This window comes from Asparagus officinalis, chromosome 7 (genome assembly GCF_001876935.1).
Source record: "Asparagus officinalis chromosome 7, Aspof.V1, whole genome shotgun sequence".
Lineage (NCBI taxonomy): Eukaryota > Viridiplantae > Streptophyta > Magnoliopsida > Asparagales > Asparagaceae > Asparagus > Asparagus officinalis.
The window spans coordinates 19,947,758-19,964,565 of record NC_033800.1 but is presented as its reverse complement, the minus strand read 5'-3'; the positions used below and the strand labels follow the sequence as shown (position 1 = coordinate 19,964,565).

Genomic DNA, 16,808 nt, shown 5'->3' with positions numbered 1-16,808 from the left:
TAGCGACGGAATTAGCCGTCGCTAAACATATGTAGCAACGGATTATTAGCGACGGAAATTTCCGTCGCTAATAACAAGCACGTGGTGCTTGTTTGAGACCATAAAGAGCTTTCTTCAACTTATATACATGATTTGGAAATTTCTCATTTTCAAATCCAGGTGGTTGTTCAACAAAGACTTCTTCTTTGATGAAGCCATTTAGGAAAGCACTTTTTACATCCATTTGATATAGTTTGAAACCCATATAGCAAGCAAAGGCAAGTAATAATCTAATTGATTCTAATCTTGCTACAGGAGCATAGGTTTCATCATAGTCTATTCCCTCTTCTTGAGAATATCCTTGAGCAACTAACCTAGCTTTGTTTCTAACTACATTACCATTTTCATCTAACTTATTTCTAAATATCCATTTTGTTCCTATAATAGATTTATCATTAGGACGTGATACTAAAACCCAAACATCATTCCTAATAAATTGATTTAATTCTTCATGCATGGCATTTATCCAAGAATCATCAAGTAAAGCATCTTTGATATTCTTTGGTTCTAATGAAGATGTAAATGCAACATGAATGAATAAATTCAATTGAGATCTAGTTCTAACATTATCATTTATATTTCCAATTATATTTTGATGAGGATGATCTCTAAGTTCAACAAAATCTTTGGGTAATACAATATTATCCTCTTTTGTTAAAGTTTCTTCAATCTCATCCATATTGGAATCAATAAACATTCAATGATTCTTCAATAGTTGAAGTCTTTTTGTTATAAATTCTATACGCTTTACTTCGCATAGAATAGCCAACAAAAATACCTTCATCTGATTTAGAATCAAATTTGTCTAAATTGTCCTTAGTATTAAGTATAAAACACTTACATCCAAATACTCTAAAGTAAGATACGTTAGGAATACGATCATAAAATAACTCATAAGGAGTTCTATTTAGGATGTGTCTTAATAAAACACGGTTTAAAACATAGCATGCACATGAAACAGCTTCAGCCCAAAAAGATTTAGGAAGATTAGATTCACACAACAATGTCCTAGCACATTCTTGTAGTGTTCTATTCTTTCTCTCAACAACTCCATTTTGTTGTGGAGTGCGAGGGACTGAAAATTCATGTTTTATACCATTTTTGTTACAAAAATCAGAGAATTTTTCATTCTCAAATTCACCACCATGATCACTTCTTATTGTGACTATAGTAGTGGATTTTTGATTTTGTACAAGCTTACAAAAATCTGAAAATAACTTAAACGTGTCGTCCTTATGTTTTAAAAATATAGTCCATGTGAATCGTGAAAAATCATCAACTATAACTAATGCATATCGACTATGATTTAAAGAAGCTATTCTAGAGGGACCAAATAAATCAATATGGAGTAATTCCAATGGTCTTTTGGTTGAAATAACATCTTTTGATTTATGACTAGACTTATGCATTTTTCCTTTGTGACATGAATCACAAAAATGATTTTTCTTATAATCTAATTTTGGCAATCCATTAACTAAATTATTCTTAGAAATGCGTGAAATATTTTTAACATTAACATGACCTAATCTTTTATGCCATATTAGTGATTCATCTTTTGATACTAATAAACAATGTTCATGAGTTTTAATATCCATGGAAAGTATATAAATATTTTTCTTTCTAAAACCGTTGAACAATAAAAATAGTCATGTCATTGTTATATATCATGCAATTATCTTTTTCAAACACTATTTTATAATTTTTATCGCATAATTGACTTATACTAAGCAAATTATACTTTAAACCATCGACTAATAACACATTATTAATAAGAGTTTTAGAGTTCATACCGACCGTTCCAATTCCTACCACTTGACCCTTGTTTTTGTCACCGAAGGTAACGGTTCCTCCATCTTTAAATTGTATGGAAGAGAATAAGTCCTTGTTCCCGGTCATGTGCTTGGAACAGCCACTATCTAAAATCCATGTTTCCCTTTTATTAGGTACCTGCAAAATAAAAGAAATATGTTTTGGTACCCTTTAACTTTTGGGTCCATGAGATTAGCATTTAGGAAACCAAACCCAATAAGAATTTGGTTTACCTACATTGTATGAAAGATAGTTTTTAGAATCACAAATATCCTTTTTGTAATTTGATAAGTATATCTTTCTATCACTTAAACATGCATTTTTAGGAACCCAAATGTAGTTGGATTTTAAAATATTCTTACATGCAACTTTCTTCATATGCATTTTTCTATCATTATGTGAAAATACCTTAGAACTAGCATGCATAGATGTATCACTATGTGCATGATAATTACTTTTCACAAATTTAGAATATAAATAAGCATGATTTTTCTTTTGCATAGAAGAGTATATTTTCTCATTACTGGAGTTAGAAACATATCCTAATCCTTGTTTACTCTTAGCAGGTAATTGATAAGAAAGTAGATTATCTAGATTCTCTTTTCCTTTGTTAAATTTACCTACATTCATTAATATAGTTTCATATTTGGTTTTAAGACTTTTAACATTATCATCCAAATTTGAAATACGAACTTTAAAGAAATCACATTCTTTTTTAAGAAGTTGATTGTTACTAGATAACTTGTAATTTTCAGAAAATAATTCTTTATTCTTCTCTTTAAGATCTTCTATTTGTGAAGCATAATGAGAGACTAAAGTGTTATTCAAATTTTCATTTTTATTTTTTAATATTTTAAAAGAAGAATTTAGTTGTTTGTATTTCAAAAATAATTCGTTAAATGCGTCAAGTAACTCATCATGATTACTTACTTGATCATCATCAGATTCATTTGCCATAAAGCACATATTCGCTTGATGATCTTTTTTTTCCTCTTCTTCATCTGAAGATGACTGGTCACTATCATCCCATGTTATCGACAAAGCCTTCTTGTTCTTCACTTGTTCAATCTTGTTCTTTGTGAACCCGTTGAAATTGTTAGAAGACTTCGACTTTAACTTTTGTTGTAGGGGACAATCTTTCTTGTAGTATCCTGGCTTATTACAACCAAAACAAGTGATTTTGTTAGTATCTTTGAATTTACTAGAAGAGAATTTACCTTTCTTTAAGAATTTTCTGAATTTGCGTGTGATCATTGCAAAATCTTCTTCGTCATCGGAATCCTCATCATCAGTAGATGCTTGGAAAGCAAGAACCTTCATGTTCTTATCTTCATTATCCTTTTTCCGATCTTCAAGTTGCACCTCGTATGCCATCAAATTCCCTATCAAATCTTCTACTGTCAATGTGGAGAGGTCGTTGGCTTCCTCTATTGCGGTAGTCTTCTTTTCCCAATCCGAAGTAAGAGCCCGGAGGATTTTCCTAACCATCTCCACTTGTGTGTAGACCTTTCCTAACGCAATTAGGGAGTTGATGATGTCGGTGAACCTTGTGAACATTTCACCAATTGTCTCCTTGTCTTTCATCTTGAACATTTCAAACCTGTGCATTAAAACAGATATTTTTGATTCTTTAACCTTAGAAGTTCCTTCGTGGGTTACCTCAAGTGTGTGCCAGATTTGATGTGCAGTGTTGGAAGTAGACACGCGGTTGAATTCATTCTTATCCATTGCGCAAAACAATGCATTCATTGCCTTGGCGTCAAGATTCGCATTTGTCCTTTCCACCAATGTCCATTCAGAATATGGAGTAGTAGGCTTGTTGTAATCAGACTCCACTATGTTCCAGAGATCAAATCCTATCGATTGAAGGTAGATCTTCATCCTACACTTCCAGTAGTTGTAGTTGGAACCATCGAAAAGTGGTGGTCTTTGAGTAGAATGTCCTTCCTTGAACTGTGATGTAGATGGTGTAGCCATTGTTATCCTTGATCAACCCGCTCTGATACCAATTGAAGGATCGCTGCAATGACACTCAAACACTAGAAGGGGGGTTGAATAGTGTTTATGAAATCTAATGCGGAAACTTTAAATTTCAATAAAATAATATCACAAAGAGTAAGAAAGATCAAACCAATGTGTAGACAATCACAGAAAATTGCATACGCAAACACAAGGATTTATACTGGTTCGGTCCTCCAGACCTACATCCAGTCCCCAAGCCTCGCTTGAGATTTCTCCACTATTTCCACTTGCAAAACCGCAAGCACTTGCAACCCGCAAGCAAACAGTACAACCTTGACAGTCTTCAATTGCCAATGCCACAATAATCTCTTCTTTCAAGAGATTATCAAACTGAAACAAAATGGTACAACTCTTTCTCTTCCTATAAGCCTTGATGTGTAGATGTGAGTGAATTACAATAGGCTATAGGAATGGTTTTTGTTCTAGAGTAATGGAATTTTAATCAAGAACAAAACTGAAAATTGACACTCAGTTTTTCGCTTCAACAATGGAATTAAGAACTCAAGAAAACTCAAGTTTATGGAAAGGAATGTTAAAATTTAACTTCAGAACTTAACACCTATTTATAGACATAGGTTTAGTTCAAAATATTTCAAAAATAACTGCAAAAACGTTCATAAAAACGTTCATGTTAATTTGAAAATATGACTGTTAGAAGTACTGTATGGTCGCCCAGATTGAGGCCTGGTCGACCAGATAAGCTTCCTGGAACTTGTCTGGTCGACCAAATTCAGTCCTGGTCGACCAGACAGACTTCCTGGAAATTCTGACTTGTCTGGTCGACCAAATTCAGTCCTGGTCGACCAGACAGACTTCCTGGAAATTCTGTCCGAGTCTGTACTGAAACCTCTGGTCGACCAGGTCCATATTTGGTCGACCAGACAGCGATTTTTCTGAATCTCTGTTTCTGGTTATTATATCTGGTCGACCAGATATTTCTTTGGTCGGCCAGAAACTATGTTATACATATTTTCAATAGATTAAAATGTTATTCATTCGTTAATTAGACTTAGGATTATACTTAGAATATTTTCTATGATCTTCTAAGTAAGTAGTGTGTGTTGTGTGTGTGATCAAGGCTTGTACAAAGATTCTAAAAGAAAAGATAAAATTATATCACTCTTGTAAAGTATATTTTCTTCTTGAAGCGCGAAGTGACTTGATTAACTTCATCTTTTGATCTTTGAAATCTTGTCTTTGAAATAGCCTTAATAACTTGATTGTTGCTTTGAGATGTATATCTTGAATCTGCAGTAAAATATGTTAGATAAACAATGATTTGTTATCATCAAAATACAAGAGATATTGTAACATCAACCATGTTCCCAACAGTGACTACCGGATCTTGTCCTTTAACAGAGATTTATTTATAATTACAGTTAAATGCTTAGATGAGGATATAAGAATTGGGTTAATTTGCGTATGACTGCTGAGACTAGATCAAAGTCATTGGTCTTTTTTTAGGTCCCTTATTTCTTTATTAGTGCAGACAAACAACCACTATATTTTATATTACTCTAATGTAAGGACAGCCATATGTCAATTTCATTTCTGATAAACAAGTTTAAACTAAGTACTCTATATTCAATGCCTCATTGTGTCCTTCATGCATGCTACATCACGAAACTACTTCTGGACTTTCTTTACTGGGAAGTTTCTGTCAGAAAACTATTGACTATGTTAACAGGATGCCTGAAATTCTTTGAAAGGTCCATAGAAATTAACCTAGTGACCCCAGAAAAAAAAAACAGAAACAAATATGATAAACTTTATATGTTCCGAACTCGTTACCATGAAACTTAAAGTTTATGATAGTTTATGTGACAGTTCTATGAAATTTGAAGAAGGGTAAAGAAATAGCAGTCAGAGATTGTCGGTCCAGGAGTTAATTTAATTACGAACTTATGGCAAAATAGAAGGGAATCCTTATGATAAATTTCTGAGAAAATGGTCAAAACTAATGATCTAATCAACAGAAACTTGTAGATTATTTCCAAAATAAATTTTCACAAATCCATTGCAATCCTTTACCAAACAAACATCTCAGCTTAGGCCTGAAAGCAAACACATACCAATATCAGAACAATAAATTTTGCTACATTTGTGAAACAAGCATAAATATCAGAAGCCCATAAGACTAATTCTTCATGGAAATTCGTCTTCATCTTGAGGAGGTGCATCAGGCACACTCTCATACATCAACAATCCCCATTCGCTCTTCACTATTGACCCTCTTGAATTCAAGATAGAACACAAGCTCACTGCCCATGCGAAAGTCTCCTCCACGTCGAAAAACACTGCAGAAGCAAGCCAAATCAGGCCAAAATTTACCGGAGCAGAAAAAATCGATCAAATCAATCACCTTGACAATCACAACCTCGATCAAAACAAGCATAGCTCCTTGCCATTTCATCCCTCTTAAGACCTCTATCGCCTTTGATATAGCATTAAGTCCATATCACTGATCCTCAATCACTGAAATCACCAAGCTCACTGCAAAAATCATACATGTGCTCATATCATAGACAAGGTCTAAAAGAGATAGGAATGCATTGGAGATGATCATATCTATTGATTCATCAGCAATAGGCATGAAGATATGAATAGGAAATCTAGGAGATAGAAGAAGCCTTGGCTGAAGATCACTACATAGAGTGTTGTGATCATGGGACCTTTTAGTACCCCTCGAGGCCTGAAGAGTGAGCCAGAGATAGTTGATGGGTTAATCAGTAAGGACAAGGAGAGTGCGTTGATGGTTGTGATGATATAGGAGGCAATAAAAGAGATTAGGATTGTGATGTTGGGGCTCTTTGGTTGATGGGGACGATGGGGTTGTAGATGGAGGTGATGAAAGAGAGGAGGATGGGGAGGAGCTTGAGTTTCTTGGTGGGGAGTTTGATGGCTTCATGCAAGATCTTGAAGATGCCAAGGGGCTTGGTTGTTGGTTTAGATGAGGCCATGGTGTTTGTTTTGGTTGCTAATTTTGTGTTTGCTGTGTACTTTTAATGAACATTGTTCAGGGAAAAGGGTTTCATGGATTATTGATTTGGGGAGTTGTATGCTGAGGCTATTTTTGTTGGGACAAACCCGAAGCCCAATAAAGCAAGGTCCCAGTGAATAGTGGAGAAGAAGTAACAAAATGAATATAGAGATTTACGTAGAAAACCCCCTTGATGAATTTGGGGTAAAAACCATGGGTAATGATAGAAGAATTCACTATGAGGAAAAACTTAAGAGTTACAATCTCTCTTTACAATGAGAAACTCTCTATTTTTCTCTCACTTTTCTATATGTGGAGTTGTTTCTGGGATGATGGGACCCATGCCCTTTTTCTCCTTCAACAATTTCGGCTGACAATCTCACATTTGAAGATTTGATTGAGTATCAATCATATCTTCACACCATTCTTTTTATCTTGTCATCTTCATGTTGCTCACTTCTCTGACAGACCACAAGAGGATCGACACCTAAAAAATTTGTTAGTATTGATTGTTTTTGTCAAAAAGTCTGCTAGGTTGTCTTTGTTGTGAATTTTCTGCATATCCAATGTTTCTTCTTCCACGTTCTCACGAACGAAGTAGTACTGAACTTGAATGTGTTTTGCCTTTTAATGAAAAACTAGATTTCTTACCAAATGTAAAGCACCCTGACTGTCATAAAATAGGGAAATCTTCTTTTGTTCATGTCCGAGTTTTTCCAACACCATCTTCAAATATATCGCCTTTTTACTAGCTTATGTAGCTACTACATATTCTGCTTCTATTGTTGAAGTAGAGACAACTGACTGCAGTTTTGAACCCAGCTTATAGCTCCGTCAGTAAGTGCAAACATATAGTCTGTGGTGGATTTGCTATTATAACGATCACCTGCATAATCAGAATCAACATATCCATTGACAATAAAATATGATCCCCCATAACATAATGCAACATTTGAGGTTCCCTTAATGTATCTTAGTATCCTCTTTACAGTATTCCAATGCTCTTTACCACGATTCGTCATGTATCGACTAACCACTCCCATTGTTTGTGCAATGTCTGGTCTTTTACAAATCATAGCGAACATCAGACTTCTCACTGCTGATGCATACGGTACTTGAGACATATCCATCCTCTCTTCTTCGCTGCTAGGACTCATTCTGAAGGATAACTTAAAATTAACAGGACGATGGGTAAAAATTAACTTACAATCTTGCATGTTAAAACATCGCAAGATTTTCTTCAAATAATTCTTCTGAGAAAGTCAAATCTTCCTATTAATTATGTCTCGTAAATTTACATCCTTAGAATCTTGTTTGTAGATCATAAATCCTTCATTTCAAATTTTCTAGCCAACTGTGCCTTTAATTTTTTGATACGATCTTTGTTGGGATCTGCAAACAACATGTTGTTAACATACAACAATAAGATAACATAGTCATTTTCACCAAACCTCTTGAAATATGCACAAGGATTTGAATTAAGTCTGTTGTATCCGAGAATCATGATGAATTAATCAAATCTCTTGTACCAACACCTCGGTGCCTGCTTTAGACCGTATATAGATTTGTTCAATCTGCAAACCAAGTTCTCTTTTCCTTTTTCTTCGAAACCTCTTGGTTGGAGCATATAAATTTCTTCTTCAAAATATTCATGAAGAAATGATGTTTTTACATCTAGCTATTCTAGATGTAAGTTAAATATAGTGCTCATAGCCAGGGCTATTCGGACTGTTGTAAGTCGAACTACAGAAGAAAATATGTCATTAAAGTGAATACCTTCTTTCTGAGCATATTTTTTTATTACCAATCTAGCACGATATCGCTCCACTTTATCATCTCCATTTCGCTTAATCTAGTAGACCCATTTATTTCTAATAGCCTTCCTTCCTTGTGGTAGTGACATAATTACTCACGTCTTATTCTTATGGAGAGTTTCAATTTCTTCTCGCATTGTTGTCATCCACAAAAATGTATCTGTGCTGCTTATAGCTTCATGAAAAGTTGATGGCTCTCCATCCTCTGTTAGAAGACAGCATGCAACATTACTCTTCGTAATACACTCCGAATGACAAGTCGGTGGTCTTCTCTTACGAGTTGACCTTCGAATTTCTGGAGCCTCGGACTCGACTATTTCTTGTACATCATGCTTTAGTATTGCTTTAGAAGAATTTGGATCATTTTCTACCTGAACATGTATAGTCTCTGAGTTCTTCCTTGAACAACTTTCTTGCTCTTCACTTTGTAGTTGGTTTTCTACAAAGATAATATCTCTCTGATAATAACCTTGCGGATAGTGGGATCCCACAAGCGACACCTCTTTACTCTGTCAGCATACCCTAAGAATATGCATTTTCTGTATTTTGAATCTAGCTTTGTAATTTCGTAGGCATTGTAATTACGTCCACTAGACTTTCAAATATATGGAGGTTGGAATAATCAGCTGGCTTGTCGGTCGACATCTCCATCGGCGTCTTTAACTGTATTGCGATTGATGGAGATCGATTCACCACATAAATAGGAAGTTTTTACTTCTTCCGCTCAAAAGACTTTATCCAGATTTACAGTTGTCAACATTGCTCTTATTTTCTAACAGAGTTTTGTTCATCCACTCCACTACTTTATTTTGTTAAGGAGTATATGCAGTACTGAATTGTCTTTTGATATCTTCTTGCTTGCGGAATGCAAGAAATTCACCGTCTGTGTATTCTCCTCCATTATCTGACCTCAAGCACTTAATCTTCTTTTCAAATTCAAGCTGACTCACGCTTTGTAGGCTTTACAGATCGAGAACACATCCACCTTCTTCTTGATATGATACATCCAACATCTCCTAGAGTAATAATCAATAAATAACACAAAATATTTTACTCCTCCCATGAATATAACTGGTGCTTGCCATACATTAGAATGAACCAATTCCAGAATAGCATTGCTTCTAGAACTTGATGTGTTGAACTTCAGCCGATATTGCTTACTTGTAACATAATGCTCGCAGAATAAAAGAGCTACTGAATTAAGTCTAGGAAACAGTTTCTGATCGGAGAGAATCATCAAGCCTCGTTCTGACATGTGGCCTAGTTTACGGTGCCACGTCATGGTTTGTTCTTCTTCACTGCTAGTTGATGTCACACATGAATCAGTTTCCTCCATAATTTCTCCCTTTAGCATGTGTAGATTTACAGCTATTTTTTCTCCTTTTATCACAATGAGCGCCCCTCTAACAATCTTCATGATCCCATTTTCTATATGAGTCTTGCATCCGAGCTCATCCGATTGTCCTAAAGACAATAAATTCTTCTTCAAGCCCTTCACATGTCTACATCTTGAATGGTGTGTATTGTACTATCAAACATTTTGATTTTGATAGTACCAATACTAGATATTTTTAAGGCATGATCATTGCCTATAAATACAGATTCCCTGAGATTGGTTCATATTTGTGAAACCATTCTCTCCGAAAAGTTATGTGATAGGAGGCTACTGAATCTAGAAATTAGACATCAACAAACATCTTTCTGCCTTCATCAACAGTGGTTGTTCCACTGTATACAATTTTACTATTATCTGATGTGCTAACAACGCATCCTTGAGATGTTGATGGCTTTGAATACTTTTTACCACCACTCTTTTTATTGTGCTACCACTCTGATTTCACGTGTCTCCTTTGCTACAGTTATAGCATTTGATATTCTTCTTACTTTTTGATTTTGATCTACCATGGGTATGACTCCCACTGGAGTCACGTTCCGTTGATCTTCCTCTCGTCATCTATAAGGCCTCCGATTATTGCGAACTTGCCTGCATGTCTTCCTTGTTCTTGCGTCGGTTTTCTTCCTCCAGAACAGCGGTTGTAACATTGTCAAAAATTAGATTGTCCGTAAGGACGTTGTTTATTTGGTTGATGATGAGCTGATCATACAAGTCAGTCTGAAGTAGAAGTTATGCACGTTCTTTCACACTGATTGTATGCCCCAACGTTGTGAGTTGGGAGAGCAATGCATTTAGGGTGTTGATTGTTAGACCCTAGAGGGGGGGTGATTAGGGTCTTATGCTAATCTAATCCGATTTAATAGCTAGGCATTAAATGTATGATAGATCAATATGTTCTTGCAAGATGATAGATATGAGACCATAAAAAATACGAACTATGCACAACTAAAATAGAGAGCAGCAAACACAAGACAACGAATATGTCTTACGAGGTTCGGTCCCCCGACTACGTCCGCCATCCGTCACCTCGAGAGATATCCACGTATCACATCCGGTTTGGAAAGCGCCGGACTTCTCACACTACACTCCGTTTACAAGCTTCACACGAAAACTCTCACACCTACACAATCAGCTCAAGAATCACACTTTAGACACTAAGTGTAGGAACCGTGTAGCCGTGCTCCTCCTCCTAAGTGCTCGATTACAACTTCGCCAGGTCGCAATCGCGACGCCACTCGATGGAGCGCCTCTCCCTGCCACACTCGTCGGGTACAGAGCTGATTAAATGATTCATCAAAATAAAGTTAAATACATGATTCGTTCTTAATTAACAGTGAGAACACAATGAGCTCACACTCAACTAATCCGCACACCACAACCCACAATATAATAGTAGAATATAAAGCTCAATATAGTGTCGTGTGATAATAGTGAATGAAACTCAATAAATAACTTAATGGAATATAGGCTTAACAATTGAAAGTGCAAATAAACAAGGCTATAATAAGAAAGAGTTTAGAAAACCTTCTCAATGGAACAGAAAGAGCTGAAGATAATAATGATTTCAATGAGGATTTGAAAGCTTCTTCTTGTTGTAGAAAAACTTCTCTTTGGGAAACAGATTGAGAGACAGCTTTTAAAGTCTAACGCTTCACTTAAAGGCGTACACTTGTTACAACAGCAAACTTGGATTTCTTGTTGATATGAGTTAAGAATGAGCAGCAAATGGGGTATATATAGCACCCCATTGAACAGCTTAAAAATAAGAAAAAGACCAAAAAGCCATTTGAAAAACTAGCCGTTAGGCTCAGTTTGTCAGCTCGTCGGTCGACCGGTACGGTCGACCGATTAGTTCAAAAAACGTGAGAAACATGTTGTGAAGTGGCGGTCGACCGACGCGAAATTTCGGCGACCGAATGGAATTTCGGTCGACCGACGTAAATTCCGGTCGACCGAGAAAAACCTAGAAGGTTTCTCAGAAACCAGACAGCCGTCGGTCGACCGTATCGGTCGACCGAAATCTGACATGGGCAGAAAACAGGTTTGGGCAGTTTTTGGAAATTCGTTAAAATATCAATTCATATCCAAAAATAGTGAAACTTTGGGGAAAGTTTATAAATGATGAAAAATGAACATGTTTGAAAAGGAATTTTTGGAAAAAACAAATTTCGTTTGTGAAAACTACCTGTTTTTGAAAAATGCTTAGAAAACCTGTATTTTATGAAAGTGAAATTTGAAATAGGACTTGTAAATTTCATATATGTATTGTGCATAAATTATATGCATATAGCAAAGCGGTGAGAGAGCTGTAAACAAGAGATAAAGATATTTTAACAATGTTTTAAGAAAATCATCTATATGATATAAACGTCAAAAATCGTGTTAAGTGTATATATATTGAGCTTATAGTATCATCATACCATATATGTAAGTAAACTAAACAAATACCTAGGTAAATCCACGCAGATGAACTTGAATCTTTAACGCTGTGTTGAAATACCTGAAAAGAGAACATAAACACAAAACAACTGCGAAAAACTTATTAGTAATAAATTGTTTGTCAAATCATCATCAAAACTATAGGGTCAACATTGATGTGGTCGGTCATCGATATAGATTTTGCCATCCTCAGAGTGTAAAGTCTTCTTTTTTAGAAGATTTTGTTGTGCAGTGATTTGGTCTCATATAGTTTTATTAGATTATCCCAGATCTCCTTTGTTGTCTTCTTCTCCTCTATGCTTGACAACACCCCATCTGCTAATGTCAGATGGAGATTATCAATAGCATTCCCATCCATCTCGTTCCAATTTTTTTCATCTGTGATGTCATCTGGCCTTGAACTGATGACCCCTAGACAATTATCTTTTCTCAAGATAGAATTTATCTTCAACTTCCATAGTAAGAAATTACTCCCGTTGAATTTTTCGATCTCGAACTTCGCCGCCATTGCTTCTACCACGAACAATATCTTCTTACTATTTCACGCAAACAATAACTTTTTTATGAATAATAATCATATCGTGAATATTACTGTACTTGTGAATAATATCATATTTATGAACAGTACAGTACTCGTAAATAGTACACAGTGTCTTCAAAGGGTAAATGATAATCTAACTTATTTTTTGATGTGGATGATCCACCTTTGGTAGTAGCCACGCACCCTAAGTCAGGTTCTGATACTACTTGTTGGGACACACCCGGGGCCCAATAGAATAAGGTTCCAGCGAATAGTAGAGTAGAAGTAATAAAATGAACACAAAAATTTACGTGGAAAACCCCCTAGATGGATTTGGAGTAAAAATCACGAGCAATGATAGAAGAATTTACTATGAGAAAAAACTTTGGAGTTATAATCTCTCTTCACAATGAGAAACTCTCTTTATTTTTCTCTCACTCTTCAATATGTGGAGTTGTTTCTGGGATGAATTTTTCCTAAAGAGTTTTAGATCTATTTATACCAACCGGGAAATTACTATTCAAAAAAATTTTAATAATTTTTTTCTTCAAAATGATGCCTAACTTTCGGTGAATGATTTGAGTGATGAGACCTATGACCTTTTTCTCCTTCAACAATTTTGGCTGACAATTTTTATTTACTAACTTTGGTAGTGTATAAAAAATTTGCAACTGGAGGAGCCAGTCAGTGGTGAGTGAATGGAGAGGAAAACGACTATAATATTTCATACTTTTTTTTTATTTACTCAAGTTTTATTGAGGTCTACAAGAGAGGACCCTTGAGTTTATTTTCTTGTGTTCAAAAGGATATCCATGGTAGAATATCAAAAGAGAGCTGAAAGGTTATATGTTAGGAGTTCTCAAGCAAAGGTGCAAATCCTTAAAAAGACATAAGATAGAATAGACAATAAATTAGTTAATTGCATTATTTGCATGTTACAAGTGGGAGAGTCAGATGAAGATGAGGCTCAAAGACTAATTAGAAAAGGAAACTTGTTCCAATATGAAGTTTCTTTGAAAATCATAGAATAAGCTATGGTGAAGTTCTATGAAGAGGTTCTGAAGCTTCCAATGAACCTGAAAGTAGTCAAGGTGCCGTACATAACTTAGCTAAAAAAAAGGATGAAGCTTTGTGAGGTTTGAGTCCATATAATGGGTATGATTAGCATAGAGCCTTATGAGAGGAAGAGAGTTAGTATGTTACTAAAAATGACGAAGACAAATTTAAGTTGGACATCCAATGAGTTTGTAGAGCTAGGGACTTGGGAATGGTTTTGAGTTTTTTTTTCCCTGTATGCTTTTGTTGCTGCCATGAATGGATATTTATTAAGGGACCAATAAATGAAAAGCCTTAAGTTGCTAAGGTTGAGGCATGGTACACTTTCATGACAAAACAATGGAGATTGGGTACATCGACCTTGGCAGTAAGTTACTAGTTAAAGCTGATGGCAACCACTAAGTGGAGTAACCTGTATAGATAAAAAAAAAAAATATACATAACATGTCATAATATAATGTGCTGTTCATATACTTATTTTTCTAGAAAATTTCTGTTAGATAATCTGGCATCAGTAAAACAGGACGCCATAGAATTTAATTACCACAAAATGTCTTCTCAATTGACATAAGCGCGCAGAAAGAAACATAAAATACAGAAACTTTTCATAAATTAAGTCAATGCTGAAACTTTATTTTTTTACCATGATGAACTTTCATTTTCTTTATTTACCAACAAAAGCTTGTAGGCTGAAATGAAACCTCAGACTCAATCCATTCTTACATATCTTGGACAATATATGCTATTAGGTACTTTCTTACATTAACACAACAGGCATATAGGGTTTGCAAACTCCATACACAACTAAATCCACATTCATGGAATTGCTCCCTCATAATCATTAGTTTCCTGAGGCACTGTAGCATACATAAATCCACCATCTTCCTCCTTGCTCCTCTTACAATTGTAGTAGAACACCAAGCTTATTGCCCACTCGAACACGCTAGTTAACACAGAAACAGATACCAGAACGAACCCTATACTCAATTGAGATACCATAGAATTTGAAACAGATGTTTTCAAAGCATTATAACCTGCATATATCAAACTTAGAATAAATACTTCAATCATAACAAGCTTAACCCCTTGCCATCTCCTCCCTTTTATGATCTCCCCAGCCTTTGATATAGCTTCTAGTCCATAGCAATTATCTTCAACTACTGACATCACTACGCTCACTGACCAAACCAAGATTAAGTACAAGTACAACCTCAAGCCTAAGATGACTAGAATCATACACAACGCAATAACAATCATAGATCTATGACCAATGAATATAAGAACACCAAGTACAATCATTAGCAAAAACAAACATCCTAGGCTCAAGAGCTTGATATAGAGTTTTGTGATTATGGGACCCTTTATTCTCCCATGAAGCCTATGAAACAAGTCATGTATATTTGATGAATTATTCGATAAAGTCAAGAAGAGTGCTTGTATTATAGAGATAGAAATGAGGGAGGAGACGATGAAGGAGACTATAATGATGATGGCTTCTATGCCGACGAGTTCTTTTATGTCTTTGAGGATTGAAGATTGGATTGAGGGATATAAGGGACTTTTTGGATCAAGGGAGGTGATGGAGATGGATTTTGAGGTGAGATCGGCGATGATGGGGTCCACAGAGAGGTGGTTGAAGGTGAAGAGGAGGGAGGAGACGACGAAGGAGAGGAGAAGGAGGGGTAGGAAAAGGTTGGAATTCCTTGTGGGGAGTTTGAAAGCTTCTTGCAGGATTTTGAACATTGTTAGGGGCTTTGTTGGTTGATAAGAGAAGGCCATTGTGTTTGTTCTGGGTTGGATGTGGAGGGATGAAGATAATCATGGGGAGGGAAATTTATAGATTGTTTTGGGTTACACGTCTATAAAGTTTAGTCCAATCGTGAAGAGGAGAATGTTCACCACGTAGTGGTTGGAGATTTGTGTATGAAAAAGTCTATACATAAGACCAATCATCCAATTTTCAAATTAGATCTTAAGGTCATCTTCTTTAATGTGTATTATTACAATTAAGTGGGGTCCTATGTTTTAAATCACATATTCAACCTTATGTTTGTTAATAGTTACACTTTGATTATTTATTTATTTGATGTTTGTTTGAATAGGCTACATCCAGTTTAATTTTTTATGTTGATAGTTGAATTGTCAGGAGATAAATATAATCTAAAGCCAATTTAAATTTTTATTTCATTTGGATCGGCATGAAACCGAGCTTGACCTGAGGAAGTATAGTGTTATAAAAGTGAAAACACTTGAAAAAATAACATTATAAAAAGAAGATGAATAATAAAGCTAAAGAACCAAGATGATTGATTTAAAATGAGCTAAAATGACAGAAAATGGTTAATAAAAAAATCATAAACTGAAGATTAATGCTAACTACACTTTTATATAATAAAAACACCCACATATGCATATGAAAGCACTAAAATAGTTTATGAAAATCACTTCTAAAGATTCCTAATTTTACTAAAAAATAAAACTATTCTATAACAATTCACAAAACATTATCTTTTGTTACTTCTATTTTATTTTTATTTAGTCGAGATCAATCATTATTCATCTTTACATTTTTCCTAGCTAATTCTAGAGTAGTAGTGTCTTCATCGTCTACATTGATTTTGATATGAGACTGGAGCATATTATTTTTCCTTTGGCTCATTTATCTTTTGTCTTCTAATCTAAATTCACAAAGAAGTTGAATATATTTCTTATATTCAACACAAATATCTGACA

General features: G+C 35.1%; 1 protein-coding gene across 1 annotated transcript; it reads right to left on the bottom strand.

The window, feature by feature from the left end:
* LOC109849192 lies at positions 14,688 to 15,875 on the bottom strand. Its single transcript, XM_020419003.1, has one exon. It carries the CDS (start codon positions 15,852 to 15,854, stop codon positions 14,892 to 14,894), a length of 963 nt encoding a protein of 320 aa, XP_020274592.1. The 5' UTR covers positions 15,855 to 15,875; the 3' UTR covers positions 14,688 to 14,891.

Excerpts from the sequence above, each read along its gene's own strand:
- LOC109849192 (XM_020419003.1), bottom strand. The coding sequence starts at position 15,854 with ATGGCCTTCTCTTATCAACCAACAAAGCCCCTAACAATGTTCAAAATC.